Genomic DNA, 26,611 nt, shown 5'->3' with positions numbered 1-26,611 from the left:
GCAAAGGTGTCATAAAACGCGATGCCAGTGGAGAGAAATAAATGCTGTCACGATGCAAATGCCTTTTTGGATCGATCGTTTGGAGCTAATTTAGCTGATATCCATGCTGAAAATGTCCAAAAATGCGTTGTCGCCAAATATATCCAGGTGTCAATGCAATGGGTTAATCAAAATGATTGATCATTTGGCCGGAACTGTAGTTCAACTCCAGCGCAAACCCTTGGTGAGCCTGCTTAGGTACGTGAGTGACGTGAAAACATACATCTCCCAGAAATCTGCGACAATGACAAGCGACACAACTTGATAATTAAAATACTTTATTTCGTTCTTCTATCTTGTAGACGTTTCCATCATTGAAAATACACGTCTAACGAATACAAAGGTTTGGCTACACTAACACAAAAATTCTGAGAACTGACTGATAACTTACTTCACGCATGTTTCTTCACGACATAAATATAGGCATCTATAAATTGAAGAAATCAGGCTTGTGTAAAAAAACCAAAAAATCTCCCAAAACGGACGGTGGCTGGAACGTTTTGATGGCGACGCACAAAATTCTAGAGCAAATTCTGTCCCCGCAAGCTGAAAAAAAGGGTCTCAATATGCGACAGTGTGCAGATCTTCCATGAAATCAGTTCTGCTCAGCCATTCACAATAGCAAAATAAAAGCAAAGCAAAATACAGTTAGCAACAACTTGCGAAAAAAATTAGTCTGCCTTCTGTACAGCATTCGCATTTGAACTCCTGTACAAAACTGTAAATTTTATTTTGTATAGGTAATCATACGGTTTTTCTCGTTCAATTTCAGCTTTTTAAAAAACTCACAAGTGTAAATTAATTGCAAATTGAACGAGAAAAACCGTATGATTACTTGATTATTAATGATATAAATATGAAAAAATTCGCGTGGAAGAAGTGTCGGAAGATCTTTCTTGAAGCCATTTTTACTCATTCGAGTAATTCCGCACACAAGTTTCGTTATCATTTTACGTGATATCATTGGCTTAGAAAATTTCCCACTATCTTTCAGCCAATCATAATCCAGAATTACGATGTGTAATTTGCACTGGTGCTACACTTTTTGCACTGGTGTTACACGTGAACTGCACTGCTCTCAGCCAATCAGAATCGAGTAATTTTTTCATGTATATTATTAGCAACTAAACCAAACATTTCTCCATGCTTGGCTCCAGTTTAACTTTTTTGCTCAACACTCTCGGATACAAGTTACAACAACAATGTCGACCTTGTTACAGAATGAATTTTCGCCACATTAAATTTCTGGCCATGTTTAAAAACGAGTAAAGGTCGTTGATTCTTAATAAACTGCTTTTATTCGGCGTTACATCGTAAGGCGAGAACTGTTCTTCTCTAGTTCAAAATCAACTTTGATCTTTACGTGAAAGTTGCAATTTTGAAAAAATAAGTCAAACTTCGTTTTGAAAAGTTATGATAACGCGAAAACTTGGTGTCGAGAATTACAACCCTTCAAAAATTGCGAAATTGGGCTATGGCGAGAATTTTCTGCAATAGGGTAATAATGTTAGTACATTATTTTTTTTTAAACGGTCTTTTGAATTAATCGCTTCAATGATTTGTGAACAACAGCATTTACTGAACACCCACAAACACAAAACAAGAACCTTGATGTCTCTCTCTTAAGTATTTACAAATCACACTTTAAATCCCCTAGGCTTTGTTTGCCCTTTTAAGTTATTAATATAAATAGCATAATGTCCTTAAATAAAACGTCTATTTTTTTCTCTTAATTCAACGATATTTGTTGATTCAAGTAAAATATACACAACTAAGGCACGCGTGCTGAAAAACTTTTGAATGTACAATTTGTAACAAAATGGTTTCCTACAGTGTACCTTATCACATAAAATTTTCGCGACACGTTAACTTCGCGACTAAAAAAATCGCGAAATTAAAGTGACGCGAATAACAAGTGTCGCGAACAGAACATGAAGCGAAAATTAAGTGACTCACATTATGTTACTGTTGACAAATAGTTCCGCCGTTGCATGTTTGTTAGTTTTGACGTTACTGTATACCTTTATATTGATAAAGCCAGTTTACAAAATCCAAGGACATGTTGAAGTAACATTGCCAAGGAAATAAATTGTGTGCTACTTAAAAACGCGAAGTTTAAGTGATTTAAAGTACATTTTCGCAAAATCGCGGAATTTAAGTGTCGCGAAATATGCGCACCTCATGCAAAATCGCGAAATAAACGTGTCGCGAAAATTTCATTTAATAAGGTAGGTATTTCTGTTTTCTTTTTCTCCCAGGAAGGCAAATTCTTCTCTCGGTGTGTTCCTCTGTCTATGTAGCACCAAACCAGCGAGCTGCGTGTGGAAAATTTCGCTAAATTTTGGCAAGAAAACTCTTGGATGTTGCTTCTACGCGAACGGAAATTAAGGAATCATCATTGTGGCTTCGTGGCCGGAAGTTCTTGTTTCGTCCAAGCGGTTCCTTCCGCCTGTGAAATAGAACCATATCGCAGTATCAGTAGATATAACGTAAAGCTCCGCAAGAAATCATCCCCTCCTGACTTGCCAGCGAAAATTACGTCGTTTGTTTTAAAGTTGTTAAATCCCGAAAGTACCAACTCTCTGGGCCAAAGGAGCAAATTACTTCAATTCGGAAATATAGGGTGCCAATCGCGGGACGATTTTTCATACTAACTGACTTGCTCAATCATACGGGAACAGTACAATTAGAGAGAATGATGTCTTGGCTAAAGTAATTGTAAGCGGAGGGAAGTTTTAATTTACAGAGAATAATGTTCTTACTGAAAAACGACAGAAGCATTAGTAAAATATATGCAAACCTGGCGACGCCATCCAACGACTATTTGCAGCATTTCTTTTTAGGTTGTGGCTCATGCACAAGATTCAATACACTCTGCATTAATTCGTCTTCTCGAACTTGTAGCATTCTGTTATAACGGAATTACAAGGGTTGGTTTAGCGAATAAATAGATAATACCACTTATTTTTTTCGTATGCCTAGCTTGTTTGGCCAAGATGGATAGAGATTGAACTCGATCTTTTTGTTTCGTGTTTAATTAATAAACCTAGACTTCGTCTCGGTCCATAATCACGCAAAAAGGCCAATTCCCAGCCATCTTGACCTCACACTTCGTCAACAGGTAAATATCCTGCGGCTCGCATGGTTGGCAATTAAGGGTCTTGTTTGCAAGAAAAAAGAGGCCAATTCCCAGCCATCTTGACCTCACACTTGGTCAACAGGTAAATATCCTGCGGCTCGCATGGTTGGCAATTAAGGGTCTTGTTTGCAGGAAAAAGAGCCAATTTGCAGCCATCTTGGCCTCACTCTTGGTCAACACGCGAATATTTTGCAGCTCGCATAATTAGTATTTAGGGTTCTTGTTTCCAAGGGGCGCGGGTACGAGTCAGGTACCGTTGGTAAGGGGCTGGTGTGGTGTGCCACTATGATCACCAGCTTCCCAGATCCTTTTTTAACACAACAAAATAGGCAAAATGAAACCGTAGAATCAGGAAGGAAAAAACGAGGACTCCGTCTACTTCATGATATTTTCAGGAAGTAAGAACTGATCAAGCCAGGGTTTCCTTAAAAGTGAACTGAATAAACTTTTCGCAATGTACATCATCACATTGCGAAAGAACGAGAGTTAATTAATTTGGTCCGCCAATCCCTCCGCAGGTACCACACTTCATTATGTAATAAGAAGATTGAAGTCACTACGTTTCATCTACATTAAGTGGACCTACAATCATGAACCAGGCACTGTGTAAAAGCTTTATCATATATGGTTCAGTGGTAAGATAAACAGAACGTCTACTCACTTGGAGAATTCTGCCATGGATTCTTGAATATTGTAGCCTGTTTTAGCACTTGTTTCGGTGTACAAGGCTTTGTATTCCTGTTAACGCCGGACACATGGGTTAGTCAGTCAATCGATCGATTGGTTAGTGAGTCAGTCAAACAGTCAGACGTCAGTCAGTCAGTCAGTCAGTCAGTCAGTCGGACAGACAGACAGACAGACAGTTTGAAAGGTATTCGGACAGACGTTAAGTGGTTCAGTCAGTCAGGCAGTCAGTCAGTCAGTCAGTCAGTCAGTCAGTCAGTCAGTCGGTTAGTCAGTTACTCCGTCCGTCCGACAGTCAGTGTAGCTCAGAAAGATGTTAAGACCAGAGACTGCACTAGAGTGATCTAAGGGTAAAATGTTCTTTACCAAGACTACCATTGAAGTTTCTAAGGCTACTTTTAAAGTTTTCAAGGGGATCTACTCGTACTTTCCGCGGTATATCTGAAAGGTAAACACACTACTCCAGCAGTAAGACTGCACACTACAGCAAGCTATGCGTGCACCTCGGCTAGCTTCTTTCCATCCTGACTCTTGACTGCTCGTTCACTGTCGTCTTCAACAAGATCAGTCTTGTTACCAACAATCATTACTGCTGTCCCGTCATCTGTTCCCTCCTAAAAATTACGACAAATAAGAATGCATACATTTACGACTAAATCTTAGTAAATAAGTGAATGACCGTTGAAATTATCTTAAAAGAATCACAATCTTTTCAGTGTAACTATCTATTGTTGGGGACGACGAATGAATGGCTCATAACCCACGATGGCTAAGCCAGTGTAAACTCTCGAATTGCATTAGCCAATAATCCAGTTTTTAATAAGATCCATTATACCAGCTCTACAAATATGGTGAGCAAGAGAGAACCACTCGACCACTCTCCGGCACAACATCAAATTACTTTTCTTGTAGGCACGTACGTGTTTGAAAACTAATTAAATATAAATACGCAAAAATAATCTGACTCCTTTCCCCACAAACTGACACACCCAAATCCACACCCACTCATCGGTAACGACAATGTTCAACTTACAATTCCATTACGTTACTATTTCGTTACCTCGACGCTTATCATCCAGTTTTTGATGTTCAAAAATGACGTTTCCATGGTGACGTCATAAAAGACTATGACTCCATCTGCTTTTCTGAAGTACTGCTTAGTGATGCTGCGGAATCTGTCACATGTAGATAAACAATGGCTGCTTAAACCACGTACGTTCATATGAGACAGGTTTCATTCGTTTAATAACTGATGCGCACGGTTGTTTATATGGCTTGAGGCAAACGCAATAGGCTATAGAGAACTTCAAGTCGGGATAAACAGGAAATGAGAGATTTAAACAATCCCTCTTCAGAAACCACGATCGTTCACGACCTCTCACTCCCTCTTATCGATATCAAACTTGCTCACATTTGGGGTTTCGCGGGGACGTCGCGATGAAATCTCGACGAAAAACGTTTGGAAGAACAAAAATCCGGGTACTTTGGTCTGAAACTCTCACAGTGTTTTCACAAGTACCCCGAAGCCTAATAAACCTTATTTCGTTTCACTGCAGGGTCCACGAATATTCACTGTTACATGATATCAACTTTCGCACATCCACGCACTCTCAGCTGGTTTGACCATGTCCTAAAGACAGCTAAGAAATAAACGGAGAATAAAACGGAGCTCACAGCTAAGAATAAAACGGAGCTTACCTTTCCTGGCCAGCGGTGTCCCAAAGTTGCAACGCAATACATCTGCTATCTATACACATCGTTTTTATCTGAAAGTCGACCCCTGGGAAAAAGACATGGAAGACACACGATATCAGACAGAAAAAATATCAGCTGAACAATTATTATCGATTACATGTCATAACCTAAAAGAAACGGAAAAGATGACGTCACGGCAGCCATATTGGTGTCCAAAAATAATAAAACGCCGCTATGTTGGTGTCCCAGGCCAATCCTGTGGCAGTTGAACTGTTTTCTTAAGAACACACTTTCATTTGTTCCAATAAATTTGCATAGGTACTGACCACATGAGTGAAAACGCTCCGTGGCTACACCTTGGTTTTGCCTTTAGTCCTGAGGCAAGTTCCTTATTCTAAAATCCTTGAACAAAAAAGTTTCCATATTTAAGTCACTGTTTTAGACAAAACGTATTACCTATTGTTGCGGTGAATGAAGGTTTCCAAGCGTCATGGCAAAACCGATGGATAAAACTCGACTTTCCAACACCGGAATCGCCAACAAACACTACTTTAAATACTCTCTCTGGCGTGGCGGGTTCACTAATGGTGGACGCACACGCTTCACTCATGTCTTGCTGTTGATGAACGAGAAAGCAGACAGCATAAATAAGGCATTCGTAAGCAAAATAACTTTGGAAAAAATAATTTCCAGGCGAACACAGTCCCTGTTACTCCGCAGAAGAAGCACAACTGATGGCAAAGGAACGAGACTCGAAGAGAGGTGGTCCGCTTGGCAAAACGTAATTAAATTTGTTGCGTTTCATAACGAAGTTATCAAGGGAGAGATTCTATTCAATTAAGAATCAAAAGCAAAGACGACTTGTTAACAGAAGTTTTAGCTAAACACTAGCTTACTAAAATCGTACAAATTATCTCTACCCTTTTGGGTTTTGCGACGCACAAAACTACAGAAAACCAATAACAAAGATAAAAAAAAAAAGATAAATTGTTAGACATTCGGGAAGATTTAGGCCCGTTCACATCACGCCGGAGAAATTTGAAAACATAACCTTATTTCTACGGTTTGACCGACCATCTGCACTAATCCGTCACGAAAACAGAACTTTTCGAAAACGCTCTTCAAACCGGAGGAATTTAAAAACGCCGGCTTTACGTTTTTACGTGGATGGAGCTTTTCGAAAACGATGACATCACGATAATCACGTGACTTCCCTGCCTGAGTTTTCTTCAAACATGAATCCAAAGTGACCGGTGATTGTCGAGTTTCCAGATTTCTCCGGCGTAGTGTAGACGCAAAACATTTGATGCGTTTTTTAGAGTGAAAACTCCGTTTTCAAATTTCTCCGACGCAGTGTGGACGGCGTCTCAGACGGATTACGAAGGGCAAAGTTACAAGCAATATGGCTGTATATTTTGAAAAGATAATGATGCTTTAAAATTGCAATCAACTTACTGATACTGTACGACACATTTCGTTGTCCTTGCCAACAGGCGCCGCGCGAGGCGAGTTTGGTCGGTCATCTGTTTCACTCCCAGTCTCTCCGCTTAACCCCTCAGAATATGACATGTCCGACTCGTTTTCTCCTGCTTTTAATCTACTCCGTGCTGAAACATAAAGTATGTTTAAGTTGTTAGAATGGTCATATTTACACGAGGTAAGGGACCTTATAGAGAACTTAGGCAATGACGACGGCGACCCCAAGAACGACGCCTAGAAAAAAAGATTTTTTTATTTTACCGTCGAATTCCGCAATTGTCTAAATTTGTTCTGTGCGCCTATTGGTTTCAGAGCTTGCTCAAGCTAAAAATGTAACGCCAGCGTCCAATTTTATATTAGCATACGCAAAATTAGCCGCTGCCATTCGCGTTCTCCAAAATACGCAAAACTTAGTTTTGTGCTGAGAACGGCAAAGAAATGTACAAAGATTTATAACGCACGTGCACAACCATTGTTCTGCTCATTAAGGTGGCTCAAAACAGTTTCCAGCACTTACATTTTGATGGGTCGTTATAACCACTCTTTATCACTTGATGCTACAATCATGGTATCGAAACACTGCCCAATCATTGGTGAGCACATTGTTATCATTTTCGTGACGCAATAGGTTACCATAGCAACAGTATGACCTCCTAAAAACACCCTTAATTACAGCTTTAGGGGCTTATAATTCAAAAACGGCACGGTGAAATTTCTTTTACTTTATCAACTTTTGATAAACATGATAAGACGCAACTTTTGGCAAATTTTAAAAAAATTCTGTAGGTAGGGTTCAGAGCCACCTTAAATTCTCAAATTATAAGCCCCTAAAGTTGTAATTAAGGGTGTTTTTAGGAGGTCATACTGTTGCTATGGTAACCTATTGCGTCACGAAAATATAACAGTGTGTTCACCAATGATTGGGCAGATTTTTGATACCATGATTGTAGCATCAAGTGATAGAGTGGTTATAACGACCAATCAAAATCTACGTACTGGAAACTGTTTTGAGCCATTAAACCTTCTGTTTGGTGACGTTGTGGTTTTCGTTGCCGTCGCGTTTTGCTTAAGCTCTCTAGTGTCACTACGATGGCGACGCGCCCGTTTAGAAACTGAATTTAGGTTTTTCTTAAGAATTAATATTGACAGAACCGATTTCCATGCAGCTGAATATGCAAACGATTTGTTAAAATTTTAACACTGGTTCACGCGACGCAGATTTGGTTATGACGCTGTTTTGCAAAAGATCGTTGGCCACGGGAATGAGCCAAAATGGATAGCACAAGTACAAAGCTATTACACTGTTCGTTAAATTTTTTGCTTGGCGCCTTTCACGTTGCGTGAATATTTGTTCTACGCAGTTTTATTACGAGTTGCTTCGAGGTTTGAGTTTATTGATAACCCTCCATAAGAGCATTTAAGTGAATGCTTTGAGCTGTAAATAGCAGTACTTTCATCTGGTACTGTTTGTTATGTTAAACAAGGTGGTTCTAACTTTTTTTAAGTCTGTGGATGAAACCCTGGTGTGTGACCACGGAAATGAAAGCTTCTGAGCAATACGTTCATGTGGTACTGTTTATTAAGTTCTGTTAAGTGGTTCTAACTTTTAAATCTAAGGATGACACCCAAGTGAGTGACCATTCAAATGAAAGTTATTGAGCAGTCCTTTTGTTTGATACTGTTTTGTTTGCAAGGTGGTTCCAACTTTTAAATCTGGGGATGAAACCCTAGTAAGCTATTGAGCAGTACTTTCATGTACGCTGTACAAGGTGGTTCTAACTTTTAAATCTGTGGATGAAACCCTGGTGTGTGACCATTTAAATGAAAGCTATGGAGTAGTACTTTCTCGTGGTTCTGTGCAATAACAGCACTTGTGCAGTCGAGCAATTACACGGGCTTCAACCCGCAACCACCAGATTTCATGCCTTCTAAAGGCAACCAACCTGCGCCAGATGTTAATTCAGCTTTTCTTTTCCTAAACACATCTTCCTCAAGTTCTTCGTCGCTTGTCCCGATCTGGTCTCCTTCCTCTTCTTCCTCCTCTTTCTTTGCAATTTCTAAAACAATAATAAGTCCACCGTTAAATCAAATGCTGCAGAATTCCAATAGCTCGTCAAAACAAGAATAATCTGTAGCAAATCAACCTAGAACAAGATAAGATTGATAAATTACATTCATACCTTTAGGTTGTACACAAGACAGTATTTTTTTGGCCCACGCAGGTTGTTCGAGTTCCTTTAATTTCTCGTCCGAGATGATTTCCAGTGTTGGATCGCCGTCAAACTCAGCTTCTTCTTGAATGGAGTCATGCAGGGTCACAGAGCTAAGGGAGGGAGCAACATAATATGCGAATTCCCAAAGCAAAATGAGATATGGATTCCCACATCTTTTTTCAGAGGGATAGAGTTATTATAATTATCATGTTCACCATAAGCAAATCCAATTCAATTTTTTAGTCATGGTTTAGCTTGCATAGAGCTTACTGTTTCATGTAGTTATAAATGAGCTCTCAGTTGTAGATGCGTATTTTTACACGAAGCTTCGCGCGTTTTGCATACAGTTAATATGCTTTCAAATATTTAGGTACAATAGGCGTCTTTTGATTTATTGTTTGTTAAATTCATCATTTCTACGGTTATAGAGCGGTTTTCAATTGAGTATCGTAAAACTAAATCAAATTACTGAATCACTCTGGTACTCAGATTACACAGACAATCCAGTGAACCAATCAAAACTCGAAGCTAGTGCACGTGCGAATCAAGATTGGTTTGGTCTTAGTTCTGATTAGATAACAAAGTGGCGCGAAGTTTTAAGCCAAAAGCGCAGCGTGGTAATGCAAAACAAAAGTAAATACGAATTACTTACGATACTGAAGAGAAAACTACTCTACAACTTAGTGTTGTTAAGCTGATTAACAATTTAATTCACATTACTAATTGTCACACAGCTCCTTTAATGTTAGTTCTAAGAAATTTGTAGTACATCAAGACAATAAACTTCCTTCTTATTTCACAGAGTGTTGATTACGTAAGGAGAAGTTGAATTTTTATCGCTTTATTACTTACCCTTGACTATTGTTTGACAAATACGAATACATGACGGAACCTTGTTTCTTCATGTCACGCCGTTTAGAGCTCCGCCTTCTTGATCGTGCACCGTCGCTTGAAAAACAGGTTTAAAGCTCGTTTAACAGACAGAAATGGGCCACACAGTTTATTTTTATTATTTAGCTCTTCTAGAAAGTTTTACAGTAGAATATTACGTTAAAATGGTTGCCATGCAATACGCCATTTCCGACGAGTTGCGTTTGGACTCTGTGTCAAATCGAGTCTTCTTGCAAAACCATGATACGAAAATGTGTTCCGCCCACAAGTTCATTTTTATTTAAATCAAATTCATTTCCATATGAAAGGTTCTGCACAGGACTCGTTTTAAAGCAGAGCCACGAGGTAACTCGGAAATGACCTATTACAGTTACATTTCACGATTACCAATGCACTTTGTATTTCAAAACCTGAGGTAATGTAACGCTGTTACGTTTTCTTTCGAAAACAAAGCCAGGCATTAAAGACAATGCAATTTAGCGTGTAACAAGGCTTTATAGAACTATATTGGCGGCTTTACACCCGCAGATCTTTGTTGAGGTTTGTCTTAAAGACCTGTACCAGTGTTTCGATAGCGACAACAACTTGGACAAATCTTCAACGTCAAGTTTTACCAAGAAAAGGTTGAAGGACACTCATCAACCTCTCCTTGTTCTCAGTTTTATTTGATATTATTTAACAGAAACATTTCATTATCAAAAGCTCAAGTTTGGATTTAGTGTTCTTGAAATCTTGTCTCTCCATTTCGTTACTTCAAGTTCTTTAAATCTCCATTGAACTATATTGATTTTATAATTATTGATGTAAGTGTGTAACTGGAGCGTCTCTTCCGCGGACATGGTAACAGAAAAGCTCTGGGACATAAACGACACTGGTATATAATCCCCTCCCTCTCCCCCGCCGGAAGCAGTGAGCAGTTTCAATTGTTAGTTCAGTGAATGTTATATTGATTGACCAAAACCCTTCCCCTCTTGTTTCCAGTTTAAGTAAATACGATCTATACCATATCCCTGGGACCTCTCATAAAAATAAACATTTTAACTGACCTCTTCCCCAGTGGGGCTTTCCAAGGATAATGGAAACAAATGATGTAAATGAACATTGCATGGTTAAAAATTCCAACTGGTAGGAGGCAGCCCAGTTGGCTGTTTACAAGCGTGGCTGAGGAGTTGAACCCGGGACTGCCGAGAACCACACCAGCTAGTCGTCAGAGCGGGACTGGAACCCGTAACCACCGGATTTCAAGTCCGGCGCCCTAACCACTCGACCCCTCTGCCTCTTCACGTTCCCTAAACTATCCCTTCCCGCCTCATCATTTCCACAAAGAAGAGTCATTCAAATGCAATACATGTACAAACCTTCTGTTGTTAGGTCCGTCCACTTCCTCTCCACTAAAAGACTCCACTGACCCTTGGTTGCCCCAGGTCTCCTCGGCGGGAGGGGCACGTCTCTTTTTCACATACTTAGACATTTGCGAGCCCTGGCGCGACACTTTGGTCTTTTTCTACAGGCACGTGAACATGCAAAAGAACACAGTGAGTTACTGCGCCATTAAACCTTTTTACCACCAACCCGTTCATGTAGGAAAAAAAACAGGCCCTAGATCATGTAAAAACACGTAAGGAGAGGAAGAACATGAACGTAAGATTTTAGAAGAGAAGGGAAGATTCAAAATGTACGAAAAAAGAGTACATCGTCAGTTATGAAGGTCACATAACTATTTTAGCGGATTTAAAAGTGAGAGAATGTAATAAAAATGAAATGTTGAATATGTGGACGTTGAGTTTGACTACAGGATTTGACACTGGTGATAAGGTTACTTAGGTACAAAATATAATGCCCGTATATTCCTCCCCAAATATATGTTGCCATATCTTTAAGCCGCAGTAAGTTATTTTATGGAGCGAGCTAGTTTAAAACATTTCACGCACATTTCAGTTTTAACTTTGAATTCTTACTAAATTAAAATCCGCTAAAATTAACAATTAACAGCATCAGGCTGAGATTTCGGTTTCAACGCCAGATATTTTAAATGTTCAGTTTTGCTTTAATTACGTAATACTTTTACATCAAGATAAACGTACTTTAGAAAGGCAAATTTTCACAGGCGTATCAATCTCATACCGAGAGCCCACTTTTCCTTTGGTCAGCACCAAGAGCTCAGACTTTGGCCAGCGACGATTTTTTTGAACATACGCAGAGTACTCATTTTCGATTGTCAGCCAAACAGCATTAAGCTGAAACGGCCGGAAGTCCGCGAATCGCGGGATTGTCAAATCCACAACATGCACAGACACAGTAAAGTGCTGCTAAGTGGCACCTTTCGAAAGGAAATTAGCGTTCTCGTCCCCAATGCTACTCGTTTTAAAATGTGACCAAAAAAACGGAGGTTCTGGGGACGAGAATGGGAAGCTCTCGTTATCAAGTACATCTTACTGCGTCTGCGCGTGTCACTCATGCTTACGTACGGTCATGCACTTGTGAATACCAGCCTTTAAGAACCATTCATGTTTGTTTAGGTTTTACTATTGTTTGTTTGTTTGTTTTAATAGAAGGTCACGGTAAATAGATATGTGAAAGCACGGAGCCAACGTAGAATCGATTTACTTTTAGAAAAGGTTTAAAAGCGATTAAAGCGGCTCATTCCTTACCTCAGCTTCTTCAATCTCATCACTGAGACTGTGTCCTCTCTCTTTTTTCTGTTTAATAAGCAGTATTTATTAGATACAATTTCTCTTTAAGCTGCGCCTCGTTTAATAATCTGCAGTCATCTTAGAAATTGAGTCAAAACAACTTGAAGCAAAAGATTTAAGTTAACGGCTGGGTTACTTAAAATTGAATTTACTTATTCGCTTTAAACACATTGAAATCGGCTATAGCGTCAAACCTGGCAATGCTCACAGAGTGCCCAAGCTCATGATATAGCAAATAATGCCAGGAAAGTTTGGGACGATTGTTACAATGTAGACAATTAACATTGCTAATCTTTCAAGTGTCACTTGAAAGAGTGATTAGTATTGTAAATTCAGACTAAATATTGCCGTTGAAACAAACCAACCGTTCAAGGAAAGTACGTACAAAAATGGTCGTGGTGGAATTAGAACTCCAGTAGATCAGTCGATCGGTAGCTCGGTCGTTTGCTCGTTAGGTTTGGTAGGTGGTTCGGCCATGCATGCAGTCGGTTGGTGGCTCGGTTGTTCCGTCGTGTGGTCGGTCGGTGCCTCGGCTGTTCGGTCGTGTGTTGGGTTAGTGACTCGGTCGTTCGCTCGAGCAAGCAATTCTTGGCTCGGTCGTTCGGCCGTACGGTCGGTTGGTGGATCGATGGTTCGGTCGTGATGTCGGTTGGCGGCTCAGACGTTCGGTCTTGTTGTCGGTGTTGGCCCGGTCGTTCGGTCGTGCGGTCGGTCGGTACCTCGGCAGTTCGGTAGTGCAGTCGGTTGTCGTTGTTGGTCTGGTGGTTCGGCCGTACCGTCGAATGGTGGCTCGGTCTTATTCGGGGTTGGTGGTCAGGTCGATCGTTCGTACAGTCGTATACGGAACGTGTTATTACTCGCGGTACCGTGAGCTTGGGTATAGTAAACATGCCAACCTTAATCATACGACGATCAAGACAGATTCTCCTTATTAAGGAATGTTGATAAGAACTTCACGCTAAACCCCATTACTGTGTGAAGAGAACTCTTTGAAGGATAAATTGTTAATATTTAGTTTCATATAATAGTCAAATAAGGTTTATTTGCCATAAATTTAAATCACATTCAGTCATACATCAAATAGATTATGCAGCATTAAACCTTTTTAATGTGCTAAAACTAAGGCGCGCTGGTTTCCGTAAGAACGCTATGATGGCTGCAAAAGAAGTTCAGCTATCGTTGCGACAATATGGAAGCCAGTAGTCGTAAGGATCGCTGGACTTTTTCTGTAGCGACCGCTATGATTGCAGCGATTAAATGAAACCAGTCTTTACAGCTTCAAAAGTTAACTTTACGTTGAATTATGCTCAGTTAAAAAGCGCGTTTTTGCCTCATGCCTGTTAATGGTTAAGCAAGGTTTAGAAATTAACGTTCGGATATTCATAAGAAGCTGTGCTGTTTAAGAAAAATCTACAAAATCGACTCCTATGTTAAAATAAGTTCCTGGTGTTATTTTTCCGGAGAAGACGTAAACTAAAGAAATTTAAAGTTAAATTCAACGATTCTGTCTTCATCTAAACGTCACATGACTTATGAGTCTAATAGAAGCCTTAAGATAAATCAGTGTTATAGCTACAGTAAGATAGAGGAAAAGAAGAAAGCAAAAAGAAAATAAACAAATAAACAAAACAGAAAATAAACAAATACATACAGCCATTAACATCTGTGGCAAATCCCAAGGAAGATCCAGCACATGCGCAGTAAGCATTGGCAAAAACAAGTCAGTCAGTTAGAAAGAATGAGTATTATTAAATAAATTAATAATATTTCATTAATAAATCAATCAAGACACACAACGTTTGTACATGTTTCCTACAAGAGAAAAACGTTATAAAGTATCTCAAGCGAACCAAGGGTTGGCTTTAAATCAATAGTCTAATAAGTAAAACGTGTTAAGATACGTTTAGTTGTAATAGGCTTTTTTCGCAGGAATTGTGTCAAAAAGAGGAAGTTAGTTGAGCAGGTAGAGTGTGCGAGTGACGTTGAATACAGTTGGATGTGTGAAATGCGTAAATAACGAAATGTGTAGCTGCTCTGACAGCAACTATCCCGCACCATTTCTCGTCCTCTGCGTACAATATTGTACAGCTTTGACTGTGCCATGCAGTTAGAATTCGACGGTATTACATCCAACCTTCCCATCATGCACCGCGCGTATGTCGCATTGATTATTTTGGCCACCGTATTGTCTATGGCATGATATAAAACAATTATGCAACGCTCTCTCGTGGTATATCATGGAGTATCCCACTTGTCACTTGTATTTTCTCGGTTAAACACGAGCCTTTAGGTGAGTGTGTATACCGTGAGGTATATAATATCTTATTAGCTGTTTTGATATGTAGCATCGCTGTATATTTTTACGAGTTGTGCCGTATTTTGAAGACCCCGCCGGGCGAGTCAAAATACAAACAACGAGTAGAAATATAAAGCGATACTACACACCAAAACATCTAATAAGAGATTTATTATCCAACTGCTGTAGTCGATAAATTTATCAGTGAAAGAGGGAGAGTGTGACAGTCTTGTATGCGCGCGTCGACTTGTCCGGCAAACAGGTTTTCAACTGTACAAATAACTGTGCAATATCGCTGTATAACTGTACTCGTTTCGCGCGATATTTCCACGGTATTCGCTGCAGTTGGACAATAGAGTCCTAAAGTGTGACGTCACAAAAAAATAATTTTGAGAAATTATGGGATTGGCGCCATTTTCGAATAGAGCATCCTTAAAAAAGGGTCTTTGCCAAAAATTACCTCTTAATTGTAATTCCCAGCCGAAATATAAAAGCTGAAAATTTGGTACTGCCCCATATAAATCTCTCTAATTTTGAGTCAGTTCTAAACTGAAGGAACTAAAACAAATTTTGAAGGGTTTGTATGGGGTGCTATCAAACTTTGATCCCTTATATCTCTATCGGGAATTGCAATTCAGAGCTAATTTTTGGGATGCGGGCATCCTTTAGGATCCTCTATAAGAATATGACATCATATCCCATAATTTCAAAAATTTTATTTTTGTGATGTCATCACTTTAGGACTCTATAACATGGGTTATTCCATGGTATACCACTCCAAACCGTTGCATAACTATTATCTATAGCTTTATAGTTTACAAATAGGACTCTGTATAGTCCACTTTCCAAATATTTGGGCGAGGACAATTCCGAAGACTACCAAAAGTGAACGAGGTCGCTGGCTGAGTTCAAGGTTGCAGTCAGAGAAGTTTTTCTCATACAATTATTTCCAAATTGGACAATGTTGAGGTCACATTACCCTTTACGTGTAGGGCACACGAACTGTGTACATTACTTTCATATAATATGTCAAATTATTCTCGCACGATTGGTTCTTAACCATATTTTGACGTCATCTGTGATCTATTATTGAACAGACGCACGGCAACATGGAATCTATTTGTTAGATTGGACACTACCCAACTTACAAATAATTTTGGTTGACAGTATAATTAGATAATTACGGGAAATACGGAGTTTTCCTCTATGTAAAAGGATATTTTACATATTATCTCACCAATGGAAAGATAAGGGGTCTCCAAACTGGCCTGACTTTGTCTAGCCTAGTATGACCTAGTGATACGTGACTATCACCTTAATATCTAATTGATTCCCTCAAGATAACAAATAGAAACCTTAAATAGTGTGGATAAATGATGCATAAACTCGTTATGAAAAGTTCGTTAACACCTAATCATTCAGTCTACTGTAAACCAGTTCAAGACTTACCGCTTCATGCGCAGCCTCAATAGCGTCCTTGTCATCCCTAAGCTTTTGATTCATATCCCTTCAATCAAAAAGAGCAGCACTAATTATAATGTAGTGGACCCAAAATGAAGTCTCAACGCGATGGAGGTGTGTTCGAGTAGCGAGATTACACGAGGGTTAGTCTACACAGTCATAGTTACCTCAACATATCCAACTGCTTGATGAGACTCGCTTGTTCCTTTTGCATGCCCTCTGATACTCGCATGGCCGCTCTGAAAAGAGAATGCAATTCTCAGTTACGGAAGCTATATACTTGTCTGAGGATTACAGTCGTTCCTTGGCTCAGGTGCTAGCGCCGAGCCAAGTCAAACACCACACTTGTTATCGCAATGAATATAACTTTATCAATAATTCGAGAGAGAATAAGATAAAGCCCAAAGAAAATGCATGCTTTGATCAACGAAACCCAGTGAAATTCTCTAAATTTCATAGCAACCTGAAAAAACAACATTCGAGTTTTCTAATTTCAAACAGACTGTATCAGAATACGGCGGAGAGAAAGAAAAAAGCGTACTTTATAAACATCGCTGTAGCTTCTCAACCTCTTCTTTTGCAGTAGCAAACTAAACCCTTAAGCTTTGCACTAATAAAACACAAGAAGTACCCTTTCTGAGTATCACTCGAGACGCTGGCAAAATTGCTTTCATCAGCACAACTGCTACAATTGCACAGCATGGTTTGGCAACCTTTCTCCGACACGTCTACTGTCAAAGAAGAAACTGCTGGCCTGAGGTCTAATTCAATGTTGGTCTGAATGAATTCTGCCTGGAACTCGAAAAAGGATTTTTCAATAGTCTCAGGGCTCTTCCCATAAGTAGCAGGACGAAGACGGGATGTCATTTGAGGCGAAGTGCATATCTCGGAATACACCTCGGCATTGGCATCGTTAGATAAGTCTATATCTTCAGATCGATCATTTGGAAGCTCAGAACCTAGGTCATCCAGATGATATGGCATCGTTTGGCATTCCTTTGATGTTATGAGGAACATCTCCCCATCAGGTAGTGTCTGACTTTCTCTGTTCTCATAAGCAGTAACGGGTTCTAACTCCGTCGTCTGACAGACCTTTGAAGATGACAGGAGAAGATCCTGATCGGGCGTTGTTTGACTTTCTTTGTTATCATAGGGTGGTGGTGTGCTTCTCTCAGAAGTATCTTCAGTCTGGGTGCTTTGAACACTGAATTCTACTTCTATAGCCTCAAAGGGCTCAAATGAAGGATGATCTAAGTCATTCATGGGGTCTGGCGTCGCTTGGGATTCCTTACTGTTATAGGCAACAATCGGATGAGCCTTAAACTCTTTGAGAGTGTTTGGAATATCAGATGCAAATTCCGCCAGTGTCTGGCATTCCTTTGATAATAATAGTGGTAGGCTGCTGTTGGACAATGTTTGGCATTCTTTGCTCTCGTACAATATTCCGCCCTCGTCCCCTACGTTAGTGCGATCCACCGGAGTCTCTTCAGGAGCACGAGGCCATGAGGAGGTCTGGCAGTGCTTTGACGTCGCAAGAATCATGTCTTCGTCGAGTAATGTTTGACACTCTTTGCTCTCGCAGGAAGGGAGCCGGAGTGGTTTGGCTTTTTCGGAAATTAACGCTTCTTCTACACCACGAGAAGGTAATATGTTACACTGGGTTGAGGACGTTGCTAGCAGGATGTCACGTGATGTTTGGCATTCTTTGTTCGCAAGAGGAAGAAAGTCAGATGATCCAACCTTCTTACTTGTACGTTCACTGCTAGGGTTTGAAAATAGGTAGTTTTCAGACGTCTGGCATTCCTTGTTCTCAAAGGAAACTTTATAAGACTCTTCAGCGCCATGCAAATTGGCGTTTCTGTGATCAACTGAAAAACGCGAAGAGTCTTCAGTGAACGAAAGTGTCTGACATTGCTCGGAAGACGTCAAAATAAGTTCATAATCGGTTTGGCAGTCTTGGTCAGCGCATAGACTTTGACTGTTTCTCTGAATATTTTCCCACTCTACCTGTACACCACAACTAGTGTAGAAATTGGGTGGTAGTTCCGTTTGACACTCAATGCTTTGTTGCTGCAAGGCTTCTGGTTGAATATCCATGTCAGTGGACTCATTTGTTTGACATTCCTTATTCATAACGGAGGACGAAAATGACGTCTGGCTTTCCTTTGTGTTGTACTCTGGTTGCATGCATTCCTTCAGTAGCTCTACTTGACACTGCTGGTCTAGGACCTCCTGGACTGAAGGATTAGCATGGTATCCGTTTGCTTTGAACGTGCTCAACATTTTCGCGTCCTCGGCACCTTCTAAGCTAGGTTGTGTGTCAAGTTTCTGCAAAGAAGCTGAGAAGGCAGCTGATTCTTGATTACCATCGCTTTCTTTTTCCTGGGAACGTTGGTGTAAATACCTCTGGAGGCAGCCACAATGGGTCAACTGATTGCACGGTATCCAGTCAGGGACATCATTGTTAACGGTCTTCGATCCAAGAGGAAAACCGTCTCGATCACTTAGCTCGAACACCGTTTCCTCCAAACATGCTCTTGTAAATGTTTCGCCCACGTGTGTCTCACTGACGTGCACATAGAGCTCTCGCATTCCGCCTCTTGGTTTACTCATCTCGCCAACTTCTGCTTGCGTAGTCCCATCTGGTAGGCTGGTCAAATGCCATACATCAGTTTTAGCTTCACTTTTAATTTTCGTGCTGTTTTCTGCGTCTGTATTTCTCACTCCATTGATTAGATTAAAAGAGTTCCACTCGTTTTGAGAAAGACATTCCTCTGGTTCTTGGTAGTTGCAAACCACTTCCTCCACCTCATGGTGTCTCTTCTCTCCTTCATCCAAGATAACGACGTTATCCGTTACATTCATTTTACGGGATACACCCTCACGTGAATCAAGGTCTCTTTCTACGCGAAAGGCATTCTCTTCGTCGGTTACCTCATTGCCAACAGAGTCAGGTTTCGTAGAACACAGATCAGCTTCGTCAGACATCAGTTCCACTGTACCCCGTGTTCCATCTTGAGAGTGTTCACTGGCATCCAAGTCTACAAAACAAACATCCTCGTTCACACATAGCTCTTCATTGCTAGTTTCGGGTCCTCCAGGGGAAGGTGTTAAACCATTGTTATCTTTGTCCTGCCGATGGGCTAAAACGGAAGGCAGTGTTTCTATCGTCTCTGCCAATGGATACAGAGACTTATCACATTTCCCTGCTGTATCTTTGCAAGAGTCATTTCTAGACCGAATAAGGAGGATTTCAGAGACTTCCTGTGGTCTTTGAGCGTCTGGCAAAATCGTAATTGCACTCGGTTGTTTAGTGGGAATTTGAATTGTTTCTTCGTTGTCAAGGCGTTCCGAATGGCCATCCAGCGATTCAGTTTTGTTAACTAAGACGTTGATCTCCTCTACAGAAACATCTAGAGTGTCATACAACCCAGCAGCTGAGCCACCAGATATAGGGGGATCCATTTTAGTTTCCTTGTTGCGATCCCTTTTTATTAGCTCTAAGTTTTCCTTTTCCACCTTTTCAACTGACGGGATAGAAAGACATTGATCTTCCTCTTTTGATGGTAAGTGGATCCATTTTGGGTCATCCCCACAGGCAATTTTGTTCTTGTCGATTAGATTTGTTCGCTGAACTTCACTCTCCACCTTTGATGCTGTCTTTTCACCTACCACTTCATCAATATCAGGATGACCGCTACTTTTCGAACATGGAGGCGTTGACAGAGAACTCTGATAAACGTTAGCTCTGACCTCTAGGCTTTCGTCCGCGAATCGTTCGGAAGAAAGGCCGCTAAAACTGAAATCATCATGTCCACTGATCTCAGGCGTAGCTAAACCTTGGGATTCATATTTCGTAGCTTCCTGTGGTGCAGTTGGCGCGACATCATGACTCCCGTCAAACTCTGGAACATACGAAATATTTTTCGTGCCGTTGTTAATGAGGACATAGGCTTGAGCTGTTATTACTATTGGCATCACGTCGGGTGTAAACATTTCTACAGTTTCTGTCGTTTCCATAGAATCCATGGTACTGGAATGGCCACTTTCAATTGCTCTTCCTCTACTGGCGTCTTCTTCTGATGGCTTCGTATTACTCTCTTCTTTATTTGTGAACGCGTGGGTTTCTTTGATCGACGGCTGTCCTTCTCCCAGTGAACGACCAGGAAGTTCAACAGCTTTTCCAGAACTTTCTTCACGTGTTTTGAAAGCCTCTTTCGTTGAAAATAATTTCTCTGTACCGCTGTAACCAGATAATTTATCATTCGAATGCGAACGAAAGTTGCTGTCCTTTTGTGATGCTTCCGAAAGACTTCTCATCTTCTTGGAATACTTTGCTTCCTGCTTTTGGTCCTCGGGATTTTTCCTTTTTGTTTCAGGGGTACGTTTTCCTTGCGCCGAGCCGTAAATTTGAGAAACTGCTTCATCTTCGCTTAGTTGGCTTAGACTTTCTTCTTCGTTTTCACCATGGTGATCAGCAAAACTCTGCTCCATTGGCTGGCAAGTATTCCGGAGAGACACCTGAGATTCTGGGTTGGTATTGCGCACTTCCCTTTCTTGGTCAGTTGTACTACCTGGCTTACAAGTGTTGACTGTCTCTACACTATCGTCCGTACTTATGCCCTGAATCCCAGCCATAAGAGATACATCGTCATTCTTCCTGCTCTCGGAAAGAGAATTCAAAACGAAGTGAGCATCATGTACAGAAAATGCGCGATCGTGGTCATCAGAGAAGTCATTCATATCATGGACGATAGGATCGCAGCTCTCGTTGTCCTTAGGCTCACTTTCAACATCATGAAAAAAATAACCATAGTCAGTGTTACGGTTTTGACTGCTGCCGGAATTATTCTTCATCGCTAAATTGTTTTCCTTTTGGTTTTCTAAGATGGAAACAGAATAATCCTTCTTTGAAATCATTTGGCTGTGATCAATGGCTGAGTCATAAACTGGCAAATCTTCTTTCATGACAAAGTCTCCTGACATAGATTGAAGGCCTTCAGCAATTTCCATTGCGGAGCTCTGATCTTTGTGTGGTTGTTGTTGTTTGTGTCCTTCCAATTGAGTCCCAAATACACCACAGCTCCAACTTTCTGGACACACTTGATCGTCTTCTTTCAGTCTCGTTTTTAATTCTTCGCCACTGGTACCATTGTCCACGAACCCGGCTTCGATTGATTCACGGATAGTTTGTTTAACGGGAGTCAGTAAGTCGGTCTTAAATTCGGCGGCAGTATACCCATCGGAAATGTTTCGCTGTACTTCATCAGTCATCAGCAAAGTTTCATCTCGTAAATTTCCCGTCCCCGGTTCGAGATATCCAGTAGCTTTAGAATCTTGCTTTCCCCTGTGAGAATCAATACCTAAGCGGTCTGCAGAATCCCAAGGCGGTGAGAGTTTAGTCATCTTTACATCTCTATCTGGTGCAGAACGGTCTGTAACGTTCTTTAAATCGTGCTCATTTTGTGAGTCAACTGGATCCGTTTCGTCAGGTAACTTTTTCTCATCTCGTGGTTTGACTTTATCGTGTTCCTTCCAATGTTGCTCATCTTCTTTTCGTTTTCTCCGGGGCCTTCTGTTTTGGACAGACTTACTGATTGCTTTTACTCGTACGTCTCTCTTGCGTTCTATAAAGCCTGAAGAGTGCTTCTGTAAAGGAACAGCTTGTTCTTTATCTTCACCTTCTGTTACACTTTTAGATGAACGTAAACGTTTATCATCTTCATTCACATCCGCCATATGATTAAGCCTTCCACGAGAAGGCAGCGACTTCGGTTCATTGTTACAATGACTTGGGCTTGACCGAAAGATTTCTTCTGGTGATGGGGACGGTTTACCAATGGAAATGTCATCTATTCTCTCTTCTCTAGACGACCCGATTAGAGCGTTTTCAGTTGCCTTCGATTTCACCACCATATTATCCGTGGGAATATCACATTCAACGGCTAATAAGTCATTGCTGCGTTCGTAAATACGTTTGTCGTCGACTGAGGGTTTGCTTTTGAAGTCAATTCCAGGAAGCATTGGCAAACGATTCCTGTGAGCGCCGATATTTTCCATGTCACAACTAGAAGCCCCGCTCTCTGGATTCAACGCGTTTACATCAACGCTGGTACTTTTTTCTTCCTCTAAAGCAGGGTTTTCTGGTGTTCCGAATACTCCAAACACAAACCCACGACTTCTTCCTTTACTTCTCACAAGTGGGAATTGCGATCCCTTAGAGACATCTTTGTCGGCCGTATCAGCCTCGAACTCTTTTCCGTCACTTGAAGCGTTAGCTTCGCGTAGATACTCTATTTCGCTTCTCTTTAGCTTGGGCCTTGCAGCAGATTTCTTGAGATGGTCATCGCGATACACTCTCACAGCGGGCCCTCCAGAAATTCCAGTTACCACACAAGCCATAACTCCGTGATCGCGCTCTTTTCCATCGGGTTCTCCTCTCCTAGAAGAGTCCCTGCTTCTGTGCATTTTGTGGCGATCTCTCCGGCCGACGTTTGACGCGATTTTTCTTTTCGTTTTCGCGTCCTCTTGTTCACCAACAAGCGCAAAACACACAAAGCTGCTGTCAGCGCTGCTTGTGGAAAAACAGTCATCCTCTATAATATCTGAACTGTAGCATAATTCCGAATCTACAGAGTAGGAATCATCGAGGCTGACATCCATGCGGCGTGACGTGTCCTGCGGGCCCTTGGAGATGACCTCTTGACCACGAAGCCGGGGGACTGAGCTAATATTTTCCTTTCTACGAGAATACGCTCCAGAGCCGGGTAAGCGTCCAAAGCCACCAGAATCCTTCAAAGACACGACTGCTTCATTGCGGTCTGTGTGATTTCTTTCCGAATCAGCCTCACTCGAAAAAGACCCCGATACCGGGCGATTGAAATGATGTGTTTTGTTCGACACACCAGGTCGCTTTTGTAAACAGTAATTTTCGTCGTAGAAACTTTCACTGCATGCATCACTCTCAAATACCGAATCTTCTACAATAGAATCGTCCGGAATTATTTCTTGACTGGAATGTTGCCCCGAGTAACTTCCGTTTGGTCGATTTTTCCGCCTTCTTGAAGTTGCAGTTGATGTCGCAATCTCTTTATCATCAGTCATAAGTGACGATTCACTTCCACTGCTGAGAACATTGACGTACTCCAGGAAAAGTTCAGAAACTTCTCTCTGACCCTGTGCTTCCGGCCAAGTTTCGTCTGTATAAGCGTCGACAGTAAGGAATTCTGGAAATTTCTCCCCTGAACATGAGCTGGAAGCCAACGATGTTGCCGCTTCATCTTTGTCGTCGATCAAACTCTGTAAACTGGATGTCGGTGACGTTGGATAGACGCTCAAAACATTCACAAAACGGCGAAACTGGGGGTCCAGCCGACCCACATAGGTTGGCGAACGAGACATCGATCGCTCGCACCAATACAAAGACCAGAAAGCTTATAACTAAACTGCTAATTCTCTCGTCCTTACTGTGGCGTGCATCTGTCGACAAAGGGTTGTAATCCAAGCGCTTGAGTTATGGATTTACAAGGTATTTAGTTCCACGCCAATCAATCAAGTTTGATGATCTTGTGTGTTAAAAGGCACGAACAGCATTCGTGGTGCAAACAACTTCGAACAATTTGACTGGCAGAAGTGTTCATTATTCCACCAGTGTACACATATACTTAAAATTCTTGAATAAATATTCTATGCTTGTTGGTTGAATGGAATTTACCGACGTTTCTCGGAAAATTAAACATAATTTTTTGAGTGTTGTAACTTCATAAGCATAAAACTGTGTATTCTGGCGAGTTTATAGAACAGTTAGTCGTGTTAATATTACTATTTCGAGTTAATAGTCATCGTTTCTCCAGTTTGTTTTACCAGAAAACATCTGCAGGGGCTCTACGGACCGCCGACGCGACAGAAGTTATTAGTGCCAAATGACGCGAGGGCAAAAAGACATTTTTTTCTCTAAAAAATACAACAAATATCTGCAATAACGCTACTTAACTTAGAAAACTAATTTCAGCTTGACCTTCAAGTAAACAAGTATAAACAGTGACTATGAAGTGCTAGGCTTTTTCCCATGTTAGGGACTTCAATTTCTAAAATTAAAAGAAAAATCCACTTCGGTTTTGTCATCTGAGGTTCAGTTAATCAGTTTACGTTTGAGTGTCCTATTAACGCGAAAAAATTGCAAAGATCATCTTACAGTTATTTATAGTTCTTATTTAATGTTCGTTCATTTGGGCGCAGTTCGTTGCCTTAGAAATTTTCGGTCAATGACCTTTTCTCAGCTTCTTTCCAAAATAAATTGTGTGATTTAAAATGTAATGAACTCTCTTTCAAATATCGACAAAAATAGCAAGAAATTGAAAGATTAAGTTTTCTTCCCAGCGTGTTCTGCTTCTACTATAAAACGGACCCCAAAACAGTGTGACACGCATGTTTGACTTATGCCACACATTTCATGCGTGTCAATAAAATGACATTTGTAAATGTATATATCATTTCCATAATTTCGTTAGTGGCTGATAATTTTACCGGTGCCAATTGAGAATAGGAGAAAGATCGATTTGGGAAAAGATTTGGGAAAAGATTTGGGTTCTGGATGTCCGGATGTAGAACAAAATAAAAGCGACAGAATTTGAGATGTCATCGGGCACGAATTCTTTTGACAAGAGACATAGAAACTTGTCCAAGCTACCTACTTAACTGAAAGCAATTCAGCATAACAGTGCTTTCGAGACAAAAGTTCGATGAGAAATATTCAACGATGGAAAAATTTGCATTTTTAATATTCATCTCGTGTTTACATAGCGTGATACGAACAAACACGGGAGAGAGTTTGGGAAGACAGCAAAGTTGAGTAGTGTAAACACTTTGTGAAATTTTGACACCACATTCTTATTCTTTGCAAAACCAACCAGTAGTGTCCTATCTTTCTGCAGAACAAATCCTTGAAAGCGCTCGAAGATTTTCTCATTCTTTAGATTCTATTCTACAAACAATTGTAAGATCATTCGCGAATACTCTAAAAGTTGTCGCGACAGCATACATTTTTGTTGCTTGGCAACCCTTTGACACGGTTTGGGATTCACTGAATTCCAACGTAGATGACCGAACTGGGGTAAGCATCCAGGCGAAAAGAAATAGCTACCCGCTTAATAAAAAGCAGCACGGAAAAAGGACTGCTGTTTAAATACCCATCCAAGAGCGTAACACGAAAAGAAGCTGAGCTTAAAGGGCGAGGGGGAGGGAGGGGGGCGGACTGACTAGTGTTGATTTTGTCTAGAGAGGGTACCGGTCCGCTTTATTGTATTTTCTTTTTTCCAGTTCCCTGTAATTCGCTCTGTGTACCCTCCAAATTTTGGTTAAACTATTGTTGTGAAATGCTCTTAGGACTATGTAGACCTCCATAGGTATTTCAAGGCAATAGTTTATGAAAAATGTTTTATTTTTTTGTGGGGGAGGGGGGAAGAGGGGGACAAACAGAGTGCATTATGGGAAATTAGAAAATAAAGAATTAAATGAAAAGAAAAAGACAGAGAAGAGCCAGAAGATACATTCAGTGTTTTCTGTGAATTCTAGATGAGAGTTAAGTCCCAGGTGGTCACCAGAAATGCCGCTACGTAGACGAACTGTTCAACAAGAAGTAGACGATCATCCTCCTGACAGACTATGGCAATATAAGAAGGACCTGATCCGTTTTGTTTGGAATGAGAATTGCCCTTGCGCACTTGTATATAAATCTTTATATACTTATCTCCTGTTTTCTGTCAAACAGCAACGTGAAATGACCAAATTCTACATAGTCTACAAAACGTGAGTCATGATGGCCATTTTTTAAATTTTATTTTTCGAATTCAACGCTGCCTTAAACGTTCAGTTATGAAGTAGCTCTGACAGTAACAGACAAACTGGATGACTCAAGATTATCGTGAGATTCGTGGGTTAAATATAAATTCATTTTTCAATCGGCTTTCTCCTCGACGCTGCAGTCGTGGGTGCTTAAACTACGTGTTTTTACAATCCCGTA

At 40.7% G+C, this 26,611-nt stretch overlaps 1 protein-coding gene across 5 annotated transcripts; it reads right to left on the bottom strand.

Annotated features, from left to right (window-relative positions):
* Positions 1-300: 300 nt before the first annotated feature.
* On the bottom strand, positions 301-25,322 carry LOC110067033 (uncharacterized). 5 transcript variants are annotated; one of them, XM_020774301.2, is made up of 17 exons: positions 17,222-25,321; positions 16,758-16,829; positions 16,579-16,636; positions 14,485-14,496; positions 12,792-12,839; positions 11,499-11,644; positions 10,102-10,197; positions 9,217-9,359; positions 8,980-9,093; positions 7,013-7,164; positions 6,014-6,173; positions 5,561-5,642; positions 4,923-5,037; positions 4,366-4,476; positions 3,840-3,916; positions 2,840-2,947; positions 301-2,488 (listed from the first exon to the last, which is right to left on the bottom strand). In XM_020774301.2, exons 1-16 carry the CDS (start codon positions 23,989-23,991, stop codon positions 2,860-2,862), a joined length of 8,244 nt encoding a protein of 2,747 aa, XP_020629960.2. In that variant the 5' UTR covers positions 23,992-25,321; the 3' UTR covers positions 301-2,488; positions 2,840-2,859. The 5 variants fall into 5 exon arrangements, with proteins under 5 accessions (XP_020629960.2, XP_020629964.2, XP_089133320.1 ...); XM_020774305.2 differs by lacking the exon at positions 10,102-10,197 and having other exon boundaries at positions 17,222-25,322; XM_089277194.1 differs by lacking the exon at positions 14,485-14,496.
* Positions 25,323-26,611: the final 1,289 nt, after the last annotated feature.

The sequence above is a fragment of the Orbicella faveolata genome, unplaced genomic scaffold, assembly GCF_042242905.1.
Source record: "Orbicella faveolata isolate gen_17 unplaced genomic scaffold, um_ofav_v1 contig_46, whole genome shotgun sequence".
NCBI lineage: Eukaryota > Metazoa > Cnidaria > Anthozoa > Scleractinia > Merulinidae > Orbicella > Orbicella faveolata.
This window is presented reverse-complemented; position numbering and strand designations above follow the sequence as displayed.

Bases quoted from the DNA above. Each gene is read 5' to 3' on its own strand.
- LOC110067033 (XM_020774301.2), bottom strand. From the start codon at position 23,991: ATGTCTCGTTCGCCAACCTATGTGGGTCGGCTGGACCCCCAGTTTCGC. The intron at 16,830-17,221 runs GTACTTCTTGTG...TTCTCTTTTCAG, and splicing joins TCGAGTGATACTCAGAAAGG to AGCGGCCATGCGAGTATCAG. The intron at 6,174-7,012 runs GTAAGTTGATTG...GTTCATCAACAG, and splicing joins AAATGTGTCGTACAGTATCA to CAAGACATGAGTGAAGCGTG.